At 42.9% G+C, this 17,460-nt stretch overlaps 1 protein-coding gene across 3 annotated transcripts; it reads left to right on the top strand.

The window, feature by feature from the left end:
* Window positions 1-8,152: 8,152 nt before the first annotated feature.
* Window positions 8,153-16,307, top strand: LOC129081591 (N-formyl peptide receptor 2-like). 3 transcript variants are annotated; one of them, XM_054587262.1, is made up of 3 exons: window positions 8,153-8,213; window positions 14,346-15,365; window positions 16,163-16,196. In XM_054587262.1, the coding sequence occupies exon 2, from the start codon at window positions 14,357-14,359 to the stop codon at window positions 15,362-15,364; it is 1,008 nt and encodes a 335-aa protein (XP_054443237.1). In that variant the 5' UTR covers window positions 8,153-8,213; window positions 14,346-14,356; the 3' UTR covers window position 15,365; window positions 16,163-16,196. The 3 variants fall into 3 exon arrangements, with proteins under 3 accessions (XP_054443237.1, XP_054443236.1, XP_054443238.1); XM_054587261.1 differs by having other exon boundaries at window positions 14,346-16,307; XM_054587263.1 differs by lacking the exon at window positions 8,153-8,213 and adding an exon at window positions 12,501-12,522 and having other exon boundaries at window positions 14,346-16,307.
* The last annotated feature ends 1,153 nt before the right edge of the window (window positions 16,308-17,460 follow it).

Genomic DNA, 17,460 nt, shown 5'->3' with positions numbered 1-17,460 from the left:
TAATGACGTGACTGACAAATCCAGAATTTCAGATAATCGCTGTACTTAAACATATTTAAAGTATGTTTTGTTTTGCAAACCTTTTGCATACCTATTTCTACATGATTTAATGGACTGATGTTTTTAAATACTTATAAATCAAACTGTTAAATCCCCCCCCCCCAAAAAAAAAAAAAGAATCTCCAAGGCAATCATTTGCAAAGGTTGATGCAATGAATAAGGAAGATTCCACAATGACAGGAGGGGACAGGAGGGGACCAGAAAGGAACTGCTGTGCAATTGGGACTCCACCAAGACTTGGAAAAGGGAGAAAACTTATGATCTCCAACCCACACAAATCATGCTGGTTGCCATTTATTGAGCCCCTTCTGTGGGGCAGTTGCTGTATCAAATTCACATCTTTCTTGCCTCTGAGCTCAACAAGCTGGGAATTGGCTAAATGTCACTATCAACAAATGACAAAAGAAGAAACTTGTGTTTTGACGGGGGAACTATGACTGGCCTATGGTTTAAGGTTGTAATTTTGACAGGGCAGGGCCGAGTCCTGCGGAGGGGTCCCACACAACATCCAGTGCCAGTCTCTTCATGTGGCGACACATCGCTGCTCTGGAAGGCTACTCCTTCCCTATTGCTTTCCTTTCCCCTTGGTCCATAGTAATTATTATTTCAATCTTTCTGCTTTCTCCTTAAAGCTTTGAACCTCTTCTGTCATGCCTGCTCACAGCTGATGTCCTTGCCCTATACTCCACCAGTCCACATTCCTGTCTGCTCCAGCTTCTACCTCCATGGCCAGAAAACAAGTACCCCTACCTAAGACCTATGCTCTACTTGTCCTCTGAATCCCGCCCCTTCGTTTCCTCAAGAAACTCCCTCCTTCACGTATCCTCTCTCTCTCTCGCAGCATCAGTATTTTTCTCTCCACTCCGTCATTCCTATCAGCACCCTCACACAGGCTAGAACCTCTTTGCTTTAAAAAAAATTTATTCTTCAACTCCACATTCTTCTTAAGTTTCTAACCAATTCCTTGGCTCTCTCTCACGGCAAAACGTCTGGAAAGAGTTGTGTGTGTTTGCCGTACTCATTTCTTTACCATTTCTCTAGACCTCCCTCCGAGGAGTCCTTTGTCCCCACTCTCCTACCAAGTGTGTCCTTGTCAAGCTCCCCAGCGCCTGCACAAACCATGACCCATGATCTGGGCAGTGCTACGTTCTGGCTTCCTGAGGAGAGTGACTCTGGCTCTAATCATCTTAGCAGCAGATCCACAAGAGGGACCGAGGAGGGGCAAGTGAACAGAAAACAGTTGGGTAACAGGAAACCAGGGCTCCTTGTGCTTCTCCGTGGCCCCAGTACACCATGAATAAATCAACATGGCATTTGTTTTAACGGTATTTAGGGAGCAGGCTGGGCCCGTTTAGAAACTCAAGTAACTGACTGTTTTCTTCAACCTCAACCCTCTATGGAATGCAGAAGTCCAACCCTTTCAACATCAAGGGTCAATGAATCTGGGTGTCCAAAACTCTTTTCTCTCAACGGATCAGAATAAATAAATAAAGGAGCCAGTATTGAGGTGAGAAGAATCCAAGGTAAGCAATGGAAGGCAGAGGTGACAATGAGAGAGATGGGAACCAGAAACACAGAGAGAGCTCCCAGAAGGAAGGCAGAGAAGCTGAGACATTTGGACAACACAGTGCACTCCCCACCCACTCACCACTGCCAAGACTAGTCCCACAATCTTCTGCTCCTGTGGGAGCTCATTGGTAGGCCTCTACCCAAAGAGATGGTGGTCATCCCCAAATTGTCTGCATTATCAATGGGTACTGAAGTGATACAAGGAATTATGGGAAGGCAGAGACAGAGGAAAGGGCAGTCATCTTAAAAACATTACTCCCAAGGCCTTGCATCAATTAGGACACTTTCAATGATAACTAATTTATAATTATACCTCACAATGGCTTAAACCAGGACAATATGCATAGTTTACTTTACAAAAAGTTTGGAGATGGATAGTGCTAGGTCAAGTTCTGTCTAGTAATATCATCAAGAAACAGATTTATTTTAATCCTTTCACTTTATCAACCCCAATACAGTGGATTTCTTCCTGGACATTGCCACCTCATGGATGCAAGATAGCTGCCATAGCTCCTGACTTCACACTACAGCATCCTGAGCTGGAAAAATGTGGACAAACTTTTTTGTTATTTTTGTGGACAAAAATAGGGAATCACTGAAGATTTTTAATCAGGAGTGAGATATGTTCAGATTTGTATTATATGAAAATTTCTTTGGGGTTATACATAAAAGACAAATTTTAGAAAACTCCAAGGAAGGAAGAGTGACAAATGTGGATGTAGCAAAGAGTCAAATGGAGGCCAGAGTTGAGGGGAATTAAAATGAACAGTAGGCAGAGGGCACTGCAATGCATACAGAAGAAAGGCCTACATGCTGAGAAAAAAACAAGAGGCATGGGACCTCACAGAGAGTGACAGACAGATTTCCAGGTATCTATAAAAGTCTGCCTGAATAGACATATGAAAAGGTGCTCAATGTCACTCATCATCAGGGAAATGAAAATTAATACCACATGAGGTTCCACCTCACACTGCTCAGAATGGCTATAATCAATACTGTATTTTGCTGTGTGTAATGCGTACTTTTTTTGCCCAAATTTTTAGAGGTAAATAAGGATGCGCATTCTGCATGGGTAGTACTAGTTCCGTATCTATATAAATGATTTTAATTATTTTATTTATGCTTATGTGTTAAAAGTGTAACTCTAGAAAGCAGTAACGATATCCATACACAAAATAACACCCTGGAATACGATAATCGGTTTTGCTTCTAGATATAAATAAATAAATAAATGAATTAAAAATTAAAACGAAAGATTTTCTTTCCTGAAAGTTTGGTCCAAAAACGTGGGTGCGTGTTATACATGGGAGTGCATTGTACATGGCGAAATACAGTAAATCAACAAGCAAGTGTTGATGAGGATGTGGAAAAAACGGAACCCTAGTGCAACTCTTGGTGGGAATGCAAATTGACGAAGCCACTGTGAAAAACAGTATGGAGGTTCCTCAAAAATTTTAAAATAATAAAACTTCCTTATGATCCAGCAATTCCACTTCTGGGTATTTACTCAAAGATATCCAAAACACTAGTTCGAAAAAATGTATGTATCCCCATGTTCGTTGTTTGACAGGATAGTAAGAAGCTAGGAAAATTCCTGAGCAAGTGGAATAGGGAAACTGAGACAAGAAAATTAAACAAGGCCAAACATTTGAGCAACATACTGCCGGCCAGTGAATCGCAAGGCCTTGCCTCTCCTAAACAAGGAAACTTGAGAACAAATGGCTTATGCCTTATACCTTTCCTCCCTAACCAGATAATACATAACTCAAATCACCCTGCTCTGGGAAAATAGAGAACAGAGACCCAATTAATGCCATTTGTGCCAGCTAAACCCAAGTACAGATGAAGTCAGGGGAACAAATAACAAAAATCCCATTAGAGCCAGACAGACCCAAGATAAAAGTAAAACAGTACAGCAGACCAAAGACTATCCCCCAGCACCACCCCCTACATGCCCATTTTGATGCATCAGCATATTAAAAACACACCTGGAAAGCTAATACATATTCTGCTGAAACCCTCCCCTAAGATTCTCACCTATAGAAAAGAGATAAATATCCTCAGGACAAAGACTCAGGGTGGGCTTGTTCATGGGCATGAACCTTTCACTTTCTCTTAAGCTAAGGGTCCCCATGAGAACTTGCAGCAAGGGGAGCAGTGGGCAGCGGCAGCTCAACCTGGGCTAACCCCCTGATCTCGTCCCCAAGGCCCCCTTTTTTCTGACTTCCCAGGGGGCTCACAGCAGCCCCGCCTTGGCTCTCTCCTTTCCTACAACTTCTGCTAGGATCCCAGAGCAGAGCACCGCCTAGGCCCTCTCCTGTTACTCCTTCCACCCTAAGGCCTTCCTCTGTTTCACTGTCCCCAGTTTTAAGAACCATATTCTCAAAACCACCTGGACTTGTACTGTGAAATCTTTCCTGCATGGAATCAAGAACCCACACACTACGGGCCGTCTGGACGCAGGCCTGCTCTAAGCCAGTTGCTGTCCTGTAACAACTGCAGCATTATTTACAATAACCAAAATATGGAAGCAATCTTAGTGCCCAAGAATAGATGAATGGATAAAGAAGATGCGGTGCCTATGTATAGTGGAATATTACTTGCCCATTAAAAAGAAATGAAATCTTACCACCTGCAACAACATGGATGGACCTAGAGGGTATTATACAAAGTGAAATAAATCCAACAAAGACAAATACCATATGATTTTACTAATATGTGGAATCAAAAAAATCAAAATAACAGATTTGAAAAAAACAGAAATGTACTCATAGATACAGAGAGCAAACTGATGGTCTCCAAAGGAGAGGGGGTTGGGGGCTGGGTAAAAAAGGTAAAGGGATGAAGAAGTACAGATTGGCAGTTACAAACTGCTGCAGGGATGTGAAGTACAGTATAGGGAATATACTCAATAATATTGTAATAACTATGTAGGTGGCCACTAGAATTACCAGGGGGATCACTTTGCAAGTTATATAAATGTCTAACCACTATGCTGTATACCTAAAACTAATACGATGTTGAATGTCAACTAAAATTGAAAAATAAAATAAAATAAAAATCTGGCAGTTCTTCCTGGAACTGATGCATGCCCCTGCATGTTTCTCATAAGCTCTCTTTATGGAAACACAAGCAGGTTTTGTTCCTTGCTACCAAATGGCTCCTGTTTAACCAATATGTGCAAAATCGGACAAAGGCAACGTGACTATGGTGAAAACAAGAAGCCAGGTCTCAGATGGACTCCCATCCTGGAGGGGCCCCACTGCCTGCACTGGGTAACCCCAATGGGACAATGACCTTGGGAGTAATCTGGGGCCAATCCTTACCTGTGCCGCAAAAATCCCTGGCTGTTGTGGTAGCTGGTGTCTGAAACGGCCTCTGTGAAGAGCCACGTCTTTCAGTAAAGCATGGTGCCTGAGCGGGTGAAGCCAGATTGTCACGGCTGGACACCTGGGTCTGTCCTTGACTAGTCCTGCAACTGGTCAAGTCATTCCACTCAGAGGTCAGCATGTGGCTTCTGTAAAAAGCCAGATAATAAATATTTTACGTCTTACAAGCCCTAGGGTCTCCATTACATCCCTCCTCTCTGCTGTGATAGCATGAATACAGCCATAGAGAATGTGTGTCAGCATGGCCATGTGCCAAGAAAACTTTATTTAAGGACACTGAAATTTGGATTTTATGTAACTTTTATTTGTCACAGAGTCTTCTGGGGCAGAAACAGCCTCTCCTCTGTACCATATTCTAATTTCCAGCCCACATAATGCATGAACACAATAAAATGTTTGTTGTGAGATTATAAATATATACGTGTATTAAATGTGCATATAGGTATGTGTGTGTGTGTGTGTGTGTGTGTGTATCTGCCCCAATATTTATATACATACGTCTCTTCTGGCACAGAGCTCCTCACCCCTTATAAATTCCTAAGTGATAAGAGCACTAGGAGCATCTCTTACTCTAGTGAGGAGACCCCAGGTGGGCTCCTGGATGGGACTGCTCACCCGAAAGACCAAGCCACGAGTAGAAGCTTGGCGTTTTCAACCAGTCTTCCCAACCTCTGCTTCTTCAGAGAGGGGAGAGGGGCTGGAAGTGGAGTTAATACTGGCTCATGCCTATGTGAGGAAGCCTTCATAAAATCCCAATAGTATACAGTTCGGAGAGCTTTCAGGTGGATGGACGCATCCACAGCAGGAGGTTGATGCACCCCAACTCCGCGGGGACAGAAGTTCCTGTGCCCAGACTTCGCCCTGTGTATGTCTTCGTCTTTCATCTGTATTATCATATCCTGTAATAAGTTGATAAATGTGTTTTCCTGAGTTCCATGAACCACTGTAGCAACTTAATCAAACCTGGGGTGGGGGTCACTGGAGCCTCTAATCTGCAGCTGGTTGGTCGGAAGCACAGGGGACATGAACTTGTGACAGGGCGTCTGAAGTATGTGTGAAAGGGGGGTGGGCAGCCTTGTGGGACTGAGCCCTTAACCTGTGGTGCGAGATATTAGCTCCAGAGCTGAGAGCAATTGTGAGACACCCAGATGGTGGGGGAAACGTGCCTGTTGTGGTGGGAAAAAAACTCCACACATTTGGTAACCCAGAATAAAATGTTCTGTGTAAAAGTAAAGGAAGCACAGACGGGAAGAAATGCACGATGAGGAAGTACCGAGTGTTCCCCTACATAGCTGTTTTACATAGTTATGTTTCTGGGTGGTATCTATTATAGTAACTGGGCCCCAATCAAGAAACATGGAGTTCATGAAGAGCCCTCCTTCTTCATTCCCCAGGGCCATCCAGTCTCCAAGGCCATCAGCTAAGCCTGGACAATCCCTCCCAAAACCACACTTCCTCTCTGTTACACTATTCCTGACCTGGGTAACCCTTCAACAGCTTCACCTTGATCCCTTGCAATATCCTCTACTCTAAGATCTCTGCCTCCAATTGGGAACATTCTCAAATCCATCTCTTTGCAGGAATCAAGAACTTCTTTTTTACCCCCTGAAGAACAGACTCAACAAGTCCCTGTCCTGCTTACGCGGCTTTTCATTTACTTGAAGAGAAGTTCCAAGTCCTTCCTGTAGCATTCAAGACCCACTACGCAATGAGTCCAGTCACCTTCTACAGAGTCACCACTTGCTGCTCTCTGCCTCATCCTGTGCCCCAACGGCCCAGTGCGACCCATTTATTGGCCCACTCCTGTGCGCTTTCACTCCCCTCTGCCTGGAATGCAATTCTCTTTCTCCTCTTTACCCAAGTCATATTCTGATGGTACTTACAAGCTCAGAAAAGGCTCATCTCTTCAGACTCACAGATTATCACTTCCGGGAGCAGAAGCCCAGGGAATCATTCTTGGTGATGGTGTTGGGTGAAGAGTCCTCTCTCTCTGTTCTCGGTTACCATGTCTTTTACCTCCACTGTGGTAGAAAAAGAAACATATTTGGCCTTTGTCCCAGGCTCTTGGGACAAGGCTCAAACCCTTGCAATTTCCTGAGTGATAGAAGTGTCTTATTTTATTTATGAGGAGCCCCTTTTGATCACATCAGGATTTTTGCTAATGAGGTGAGTTAAGGTGGACCCTTAGGTAGCCTTAATGGGACCAAGTGTTAAAGCTTTGGCAGTTTAAGCTTCACACACCAGCTTCTGGGAAGGGGAGGTGAGAGAGAGGCTGGAGACTAGGCTTTATAAATACTCTTCAACAATGAGATTTGATGATCTTCTAAGTTAGTGGACACATCAAGGTATAGGGAGGGTGGTGCCCCGCTGAAAGAACATGGAAGCTCTGTGCACACACATCCCCCATACCTCTTGCCCTGTGGATCTCTTCCATTTGGCTGTTCTTGAGTTGTATACTTTAACTGGTAAACATATGTAAATTGTCCTCCGAGTTTCTATGATCCATTCTAGCAGATTAGCAAATCTGAGGACAGGGTAAGGGCAGTGCTTGACTTATAGATGCTCAGTAAGAAATACAGTTGGCAACCTTGGACTTACAATTGCCACCTCAAGTGAGAGCAGCTTTATGGCACTGAGCCCTTCACCTTGTCGGATCTGGACCTAATTCCAGCTAGACAGTGTCAGACTGAATTGAGTTGTAGAACAATTCAGGTTCACAGAGAACTGGAGAATTTCTTGGTGTAGAACAAACCCACATATTTGGTGTCAGAAGTGTTGTGTGAGAGGAAAACAAGTTTTTGTTTAACCATCATTTCTGTTTTTTCTTGCATGCCCCTAATTCTTTTCAACTCAGTAATTGTTTCTTTTATTTTCCTGAATATCTGAAAGAAAGGGGGACTAAACACCCAGCATTCATGACCCCAGACATTTACAGGACTGAACTTCCTCTCTCCTACAGAAGCGGGGAGGGGAGGGGAATATTCAGGCATTAAGTTTCTAAGAATAGTATGCTGACAGTATATCGAGAATGCTTTATGGAACTTGTAAGATGCTCTGAGTTTCTGTCACCTGATTGATTCAAGTCCCATTGTCCCTTCCCACTGGCCTTCAATAAAGTATCTATTGAAGCCCCTCCAGGCTGAGTTAGTCCAGAGGAAGGCAAGAACTGGCCCAGTAACGGGATTTCAGCTGACAGTAAGTTCCATGCCTGACAATTTAAAAATTATTTGAACATCTGCTATATGACAGATACCTTCTGAACTCTAGAGTTAGGCTGCTCAGTAAGAATCAACTTGCCACATTTGGTTACTGAGCTCTTGCTAGTCTGACCTTAGAGGGCTGTAGTCAGAAATGAATTTAGTTATTTGAGACTTAGTACAAAAAAGAATAGGAAATAGCTCATTGATAATTCTTATTTAGTCACATGTTCCAACTATGTTCTTTTTGACATGTTGGGTCAAGTAAAAATACTATTAAAATTAATGTATTATTAAAATTAATTTCTTTTAATTTTTAAAAACTGGTAAGTCACATATGTGGCTTGCATTTATGGCTTGCATTTATGTTTTTATTGGACAGTGTTACTGTAGAAATATAGCACTGAAAAAACTTAGTAGTCTTTGGAGCATGTGTACTAATGTGGAGGGTATTTAGAATTAAAAATATAAGTGGAAAAATAAATAAGAACAGAACCTGATGAGATAGGCTGTACCTGGGGTAGCATTGTGGGTCAGGAAGAAATTTTCTGAGGACATAATATCTAAACTGAGGTAGGAATATTCAGAAAGAACCAGATGTAGGGAGTTTGAAAGAAAAAGCATTGGATGCAAAAGAAAGAGAGGATGCAAAAGCCCTGAAAAGGCAATGAGTCTGGCATGTTTAAGAAATGGAAGGAACTCAGTGTGGATCCATTGCAGTGTGTGAGAGGGCAGTGGGTGCGTGAGTCCACAGGACAGATTTAGGAGGGCTTGGTAAGCTTGAACTAGGAGTTCAGGAGCCTTTGGAAGGTGTTGAGCAGAACAATGTTATGGTATGATTAACAGTTTTTATTGTTTGTTTTTTTTTTAATTTTTAAATTGCTTTTCAATTACAGTCGTCCCCATTTTTCCCTATTGCTTTCCCATGTCCTGCCCCCGCAGTCAATCCTCCCCACCATTGTCCTCCACGGGTCCTTTATACAAGTTCCTTGACTTGACGTTTCCCCTTCTTTCCCCCATTATCTTCCTCCTTCCTCTAATCGCTGTCAGATTGTTCATTTCCACGTCTCTGGTTCTATTTTTCTCACTTGTTTGTTTTGTTAATTAGGTTTCACCTACAGGTGGGATCATACAGTATTTGTCTTTCACCCCCTGGCTTATTTCACTTAGCATAATACTCTCTGGTTCCATCCATGCTGTCGTGAAGGGTAGGAGTGCCTTCCTCTTTTCTGATGTGTTGTATTCCATTGTGCAAATGTACCACAGTTTTTTGATCCACTCATTTACTGATGGACATTTGGGTTGTTTCCAGCAATTGGCTATTGTAAATAACACTGCTATGAACACTGGGGTGCATAGGTTCTTTTGAATTGGTGTGTCTGGATTCTTAGGGTATAATCCAAGCAGCAGAATCACCAGGTCAAAAGGCATTTCCATTTTTATTTTTTTGAGGAAACTCCATACTGTTTTCCACTGTGGCTGCACGAGTCTGCATTCCCACCATCAGTGTACTAGGGTTCCCTTTTCTCCATATCCTCGTCAGCACTTGTGATTAACATTTCTAAAATTTTATTTGTCTTATGTCTGCAGAACAGATTGTGGGGGCAGCTTAATTGCCAAAAACAAAGCTATTTGCAAGGTTAATGCAAATGAACAGCCAGACAAGAGCCTTCAACTAGGGTAGAGGTGATAAAAAATGATTGCAGGTGTCAGCTTAGTTGCTTTATAGATAGAATTGATTGACTTGGATTGGATTGGATGGCCAAGGAAAGGGAAAACAAGGATAAGAGTTAGATTTGGAAGTTTAACAATTGAATGTGTAGGCTCCAAATAGAAACAGAATATTGAGAGTGGACAACATGAATGGATGGAAGAATTAAGAGTTTGGTTTAGGCAGTGGTAGGTTTGGAGTGCCTATGGGACTCCTATGGAGAGATATCAAGAGTCAGTTGGTTATGTATCAGGCTAGAACTGTGGGGAGAAGCCAAGACTGATTACATGAACCAGAAGTTATCAGCACAATATTATAAACCATGGGACTGGATGACATTACTTATGAAACAAGTAGAGGATAGGGAGAGGTAGGGACATGACCTGGAACACCTAACATTTATAATTAAATATAAAGGAGAAAAAGCAATACGATGGAGATGAGGTGGCTATAAAGACAACCAAGAGTGTGTTCTGTGTGCATTTTATCATCTAAAGGCATAAGAAAATGTGTTTTTAGAGAAAGGAAGGGGTTTATGGGTCCACGTCACTGAGTTATCTGGGTAAGAACTGGGAAGGCACCCCCTGGAGCAGTGACATGGAGGTCATGGGCATCCTTCAGGGGGCCACAGCCCATGGGGTGCTCAGGACCCACGTCAGTTTGCGGCGAGTTTAGGAGAAAAGGTGAGGTGACAAGTGGAGACACTGCCTTCTAGCTTTGGCTGTGAATCCCCTTCACTGAGAGAATTTTCTTGCAACAACACAGCTGAAGCTGGAAGGGAACATCTGCCAAGGACAGTTTCCTTGTGAAGGGAGGGGAGATGATTATGGCTATGTGATAGAATGATCTAGTAGAAAGACAATCTTGGGGATGTTTTGGCAGAAAAGAAAAGTGATCCCACAGGAGAAAAATTAGAAAAATTCTTGGGAAGGTGAGGGAGAGAGGGATCCAGAGCAAACATGAAGGGGGAAGGACCAAGGACTCTGGGTTCACCGTAACAGGTGCAGAGAAATGGGAGAGTTGGGGAGAGAGAAAGTTACAACAAGGTTCACAAACAATTTTTACTATTTTCTCATTAAAATATGAGGTAGGGGCATCGGCTGAGAGCAGGAATAGGGAGGAGGTTAAGAATTTGGAGGAGAAAGCAGAACTGAAGCAATTACTTGCAAGCATGAAAATGCGAACATCATGAAGAAATAGGGTCAAATAACAGGGAACTGCTGAGTTTGTGTGTGAAATCTGTGGTGTAAATCCAGTTGCACTCTTAGTAATTGTGAAACTTGGCAGATTACTTCCTCTGTCAGGGCCATAATTTCCTCTTGATTTGCAGGACGATGATATTCATCCAAAAGTAATGATGATGATTTCAGAGCTGATAAAATGACAGCTTTTAGGGGCTCATCAAATAGCAGCCATTGTAATCCATCTGAGTAACATCTGGGGCACAGAGTTTCTCCCCCACCCCACACTAAGAGGGTCGGCCCATAATTTCACCATTTTCTCCATTGGCCTTTCCCCACCTGTCACTGCACAATCATCCTTCCTTGTTGTATCAACATGTTTAAACCAATAGTTTAGATATTATTGAACTCATGGTATCTTCTGAGGTCCTTGTAGTGTTGTTGACTGGGTGGGTGGAGAGAGCCTTGCCCTGCTGAGGAAGCACTGGTTGGGCACACATTTCTGGTGATATCCATCTGCCTGAGCTCAAATTCAGCTCTCTCTAACCGTGAGTTTTGAACAAGTAATGTAGCCAGTTTAAGTCTTCATCTACTCATCTGTATGATGGTTATACTAATTATAACTAACATGATTCCATATTTACAAATTTGCAGAGTATGTATAGTGCTTTATGCATATTCACATGTGCTTCCTGAAGAGCCACATGAGAGGAGCTGTGGCGAGGGTTAAAATAGGAGCTCTTGGCACATACATGTTCATAAGTAGTAATTATGATTATTATGCACATTGTTCTTGATCTGAACTTGAGCTTCTATAATGCACAGTCCATGATAGAGTCCCAGAACACAGGACAGAGGCTGGTGAACACTGAGAGTTCCCATGTGTTAAAGACACGCAGTTCAGTCTAAAAGATTTCCATGTCTATTTTCATCTGATCCTCGCCTAAAAACCAGTTTCAACAGAAAATCACCTCATTCTGTAGAGGAGGAACCTGTAGTTTGAAGAGATGTCACTGACTAAAAACATCCATACTGGGCAGGTTTTGAGAGAAGACCAGAATACAGATTGACCTAACTTCTGAGCCCAGCATTACACTATAAAAATGACCCTCAACTTGGGGGGGTGATTTCTCCCCCAGCGGCATTTGACACTTTGGGTTGTTACCATTAGAAGGGGTGGCTACTGGGATCTAGCAGAAGGAGGCCAGAGATGCAGATGAACATCCTACAATGTACAGGACAGTACCCCACAACAAAGAATTATCCACCCAAATGTCAATGTTGCCAAGGTTGAGAAACCCTGTGCTCCATTAAGCAATATCCCCTAGATGGCTGGCTGAAAGTGACTGGCACAGACAGGAAGAAAAGAACAAAAGAAAGAAGAGGAAAAAAATGAGGCAAACTGTCATACTAAGGTATGATTGTCTCCACGTAGTCCTGGGGGAACCTGGCAGCACTTCACGAGGACTAACGCAGTGACTCTGGGATCGGTTCAATCTGGCTTCCAAGCTTACTATCTCTGCTGACTGGCTGGGCTCACCATGGTGAACAAAGTGCTGCAAGCCCTGGACCATAGTTTCCCTTTGGCAAAAAAGGGATGGTAGTGGATGTCTTGCAAATATTATTACACGTATTAAACGTACATAAGTGTTCAAAAATTGCTATTTCTCTGCAAGAGGCAGAAGAGCCTAGGCTCAGATGATTCTTAAATTTTGAGGCCATAGAAAATTACCCCAGATTTTATGCAAAGAGATTCTAGGATAGAGTTGAATGTGCATTGTAACAGCCACCCTGGATGTTTGTGATAAAACTCACAGACTGCATATGAGGAAATCTGGTCCAGTGGAACGGGCAAGTGGGTCACACAGACATTGGGTTGAACCGAAAGGCAGCAATTCCAGGTGTGACTTGGTCCAGAGGCAAACAATACTACATTTTTGTGGATTTTGCTTAAAAGTAAACAAATTTGTGACAAAAGCTCACATAGATATCTTCCCCTAGTTTTATTGTCCAGGACTTAGCCACATCCCACTGCTAAAACAGTCCTTTTCAAAGCCAGCAAATGCCATCTTCCAGTGAGACTAATCAGGATTTGCCTCAACAGATGGGGAGGATCATCTTTCCTTAAAAGTAAATAACCATACAAAATTGAGTTTGATTGGAAGAGAATGGGGGGATAGGTGTTGGGCAGGAATCCAGCAATGTCTGTCAGAGTTGTGTAGTGGAAGAAGGATTTGGAAGTCAGGTCAAGCTGGATGGAAGTATTTCCTCTACCATGTACCACCTAACTAACCTTCAAGGTCTCATAATTGCTCTGAATATCTATTTATTCTTATAAAAAGTAAAAATAATAACAATTATAAAGTATGTAGGTCAAACTAAATATATATATATATATAAACATATGTGTACACACACATATATAATATGATCCCCACTTAATATGCATGATCTCTAAAAATAATCCCACAAACATTGACTAACCTATTACTCTCATATTCTCTATGCCACAGAGGCTAAAAGCTATACCATGTGTAAAATTCTTTATATCCCAAACATAAAAGAGCTCCATATCAAATACAGACAATGCAAAACAGGGCTGAATGTAGAAAAGGGGCCTCTTCACTTACCTCTTCTAGTACAAACTCTACAGGATATGTATATTACTACATATTACCACTAACTGTTCAAGATCCTCTTCAGCTATAAACTCAAACCACACTCTAAAACTTTAAAGACTATTCAACCAATAGGGCAAGAGTTCTCACCGAGGGGGAGAACAGGAGCTGGGCAGGATTCTGCAAGAACCTGGGGTGGCAGAGGTGGCAGAGATGGCCAGCATCTATGCATCGAGGCATGGGTGGAAGGAGATGTGAACCTACTGACTTTGATCTCGTGCCTCCCTCACTGTGCTGAATGCCTCCCAGCAATTTGCTGGTGTTTATACACCCCCAGCTCAGAATTCTGCTGATGGACAGGAGCCTTGTAACCCTCTTGGTTAGGGAATCAGCCTAATAGATGGAATGCATATTAATAATTAAGGAAATATGGAGAACTGTCCCCTTCCAAAGGAACAGCCAAGATTTTGCCAAATGTATAGTGACCAGCCACAAGGTTCAGTAGCATGGGTATCCCGTTTAGAAAGGAAGCTACATGTAGTGGATGTTGATGCTGGTCTGAACAGAAATGCTGTAGGATGGTTTCATAGCTGACAAATTCTCGTTGCTGAAATCTTCAGGTGTGGACAAGATGGAAATTGACTACATCGCTCTGGATATCTTCACATTGGTAGTACAAGGAATCACCTCTCTCCTTGGCATCCTGGGCAACGGGCTTGTGATCTGGGTGGCTGGATTCCGGATGGCACGCACAGTCACCACTGTGTGTTACCTGAACCTGGCCTTAGCCGACTTCTTCTTCACTGCCACTCTACCATTGTTCATGGTTGTATATGTCATGAAAGCACAATGGCCTTTTGGTCCATTCCTATGCAAGTTTATTAATACCTTCGGGGACACAAACCTGTTTGGAAGTGTCTTCCTCATTGCATTCATTGCTCTGGACCGCTGTATTTGTGTCCGGTGTCCAGTCTGGGCCCAGAACCACCGCACTGTAAGTCTGGCTAAAAAACTAATCATTGTACCCTGGATTCTTGCACTACTCCTTAACTTGCCAGTTCTCATCTTCACTACTACACAGACTCATGATGACAATAAAGTGTACTGTGTTCTAGATGTTGAATTCGGGGGAAACATCACTGAAGAAGAGAAGATACAAAAGATATTAACCATGTCAAAAATCATAGCAATCAACCGCTTTGTCGTTGGTTTCACATTTCCAATGTCCATCATCGCTATTTGCTACGGGCTCATTATTGCCAAAATATGCAAAAACGTAAGGAATAATTCCACACGTCCCTTACGGGTCCTCACAGGTGTGATGGTCTCCTTCTTTATTTGCTGGTTCCCCTTTCAACTGTGTCTTCTTCTGTCGGCACTTTGGGCCAGAGAAATACTGTTTGAAGGAAAGTACGAAATACTTACTCACCTAAGGCACATAACAGGTCAACTAGCCTTCTTCAACAGCTGCCTCAACCCAATGCTCTACGTCTTCGTGGGCCAAGACTTCCGAGAGAAGCTGATCCAGTCCCTGCCGGCCAGTCTGGAGAGGGCCCTGACTGAAGACTCTGCTCCAACCAGTGATGCAAACACCAGCCCTGCTTCAGACTCTACAGAGGTCAAGGAGCAGGAGTTGTAAGGTGATTCGTGGCATTTTTGAGTCCTGCCTACACCTGCCCTGCTCCCCGTTCCAGCTTCATCTTACCTTGGGACATACTGAGTGTTAGGTAAATTTTCTTTGGCCAGAAGACCCTCCAAAGAGGCTGAGGGCCCCATCATTACATTCAGAGTTTGTTAAGGGAATGTACACACAAGCCTCAGATTGGACAGTAGCTACATGACACGGGTATCTTCCGTGCCACATGGAAGCCACTCAGGAGTTTATAGGACAGTGCAGGACGGATGGGGGTACTGGGGAATGACCCACCTCAGTAAGGAGACACTGCCTTACATTTGTCCAGGCCTCTGTGAGGTCCCAGTCCAGGAACCAGCGCGTCAGGGGCACAGGGCATGGGCCGGCAGGTCTCTGAGGGGATTTAGGGGAAGCAGTCTTCGTTCTGGCCTGAATCTACCTGGATCTAGCTACACAACCTGGCTGCGGTCACATCAGCGAGCAGTTTCTTCTTCACGCTGAACTGCTCATCATAAAAAATACTAGGGTACCCCTGATTTACGGGGAAGAAACAGACCCCACGGTACTACTGGTGTCATTTCTGCCTTTGGCACCTCGGCCCACATACCCTGGGATGAGTGGAGGTTGGAAAGAGTACAAGAGAAGAAACAGTGATGGAGAATCCTAAAGTCTAGATGGGAGAGTATACTAAGGGGGAAATGTTGGTATTTCACCATGAAGTAAGATGTTTGCTGTAGATTGTTTTATATGCCCATGGAAGTTTCTTTCCTAATTTACTACGTTTTCTTCCCTTCTTAATCACAGATAGCTACGGGATTGTATCAAATGCACGTTCTGCTTATAGTAAGAAGATCATATTATTTTTATCATTTTATATACATCATCATGAATTGTATTCTTTCTGGAATGTTAAACTACCATTGTATTCCTAGAATAAAACACACTGGTTCATGATGTGTTTCATGTACTTCTAATTCATCTCACTAGATTGGTTTTGAATTTCTCCATCTGTATTTATCTAAGAATGGGTGTGTTCTCTTTCTTTCCTCTACTACCTGTGTCAAGTTTTACATCAAAAGATGTGAAGAGAGCTGGGAAGTGAGCCCTCCAATTCCATTCTCTGGTGTTATACCTTTTATAAATGTTTGGAGAATTTCACCAGTGAAGCCAGTGGGCGTTGGGCTTTCTTTACAAGAACACTTCTAAAAGGATTCGGTTTCTTTAATAATTGTCAGACTATTCAGACTTCCTATTTCCTCTTCTGTCAGTTTTGGTAACCGGTGGCTTTCAAGGAATTTAGCCATTTTATCTAAACTCTCAAACACATTGGTGTGAAAGAGTGTGATAGCTGTATACAGTTCTTGGTACAGCTATCTTTACATACTCAGAATGGAATCTGTACGAGGCCGGGTTTGGCCTTTATTGTTCATGAATGATCCTGATTCTCTATGTGCAAAATAGTGCCTGGCATGTGACACACACTCGATAAGCAGTTACTGAACTTATGGATCAATGAAACATAGTATCACGCAGGTGTCAATTGAAAACCTTTAATGTCTACATAAAATGAACTCTGAACTAATCATGAAGTGGGCTGTGCTTATTGAACCCCCAGTACTAGTCTCAAAATTTACAAATCTGCATCTGGTTTATATGTTTAGGGACACCTCAGTTCTGACTTTCTGTTTCAAATACAATACGCCAGCTAACTGTTGACTGATGGTTTGTTTTGAATAAATCAATCTGCAATAGCACTCAGCCTTTTTTCTTGGTTTCTGCAAATGACCAGTCACACATTGTCATCTAACGTGTAACATGACATCCAGCTACATTTGGGAAAAATGAACATAAAATAATAAATCAGCCTCCCCCACGGCCCCATCCCGTACCCTGGCCCGCAACCCAGGCATGTGCCCTGACTGGAATTCGAACCAGTGGCTTTTAGGTTCTCATGCGGGCACTCAACCCACTGAGCCATGCAAGCCAGGGTGAGTTGTATTCTTAATGATGAACTGTGAGAATTCATTAAATTCCTTCCTGGGTTCTGTGAGTAATGCCAGCAAATCATCCTACTTGAGGAGGGTGCCAGGGGAACCTCTGAT

Source organism: Pteronotus mesoamericanus, unplaced genomic scaffold (genome assembly GCF_021234165.1).
Source record: "Pteronotus mesoamericanus isolate MK-2021 breed Mesoamerican mustached bat unplaced genomic scaffold, CSHL_Meso_final scaffold_1135, whole genome shotgun sequence".
NCBI classification, from domain to species: Eukaryota; Metazoa; Chordata; class Mammalia; order Chiroptera; family Mormoopidae; genus Pteronotus; species Pteronotus mesoamericanus.
The sequence above is the reverse complement of the archived record's forward strand: the minus strand, read 5'-3'. Positions and strand labels throughout refer to the sequence as shown.

Bases quoted from the DNA above. Each gene is read 5' to 3' on its own strand.
- LOC129081591 (XM_054587261.1), top strand. From the start codon at position 14,357: ATGGAAATTGACTACATCGCTCTGGATATCTTCACATTGGTAGTACAA.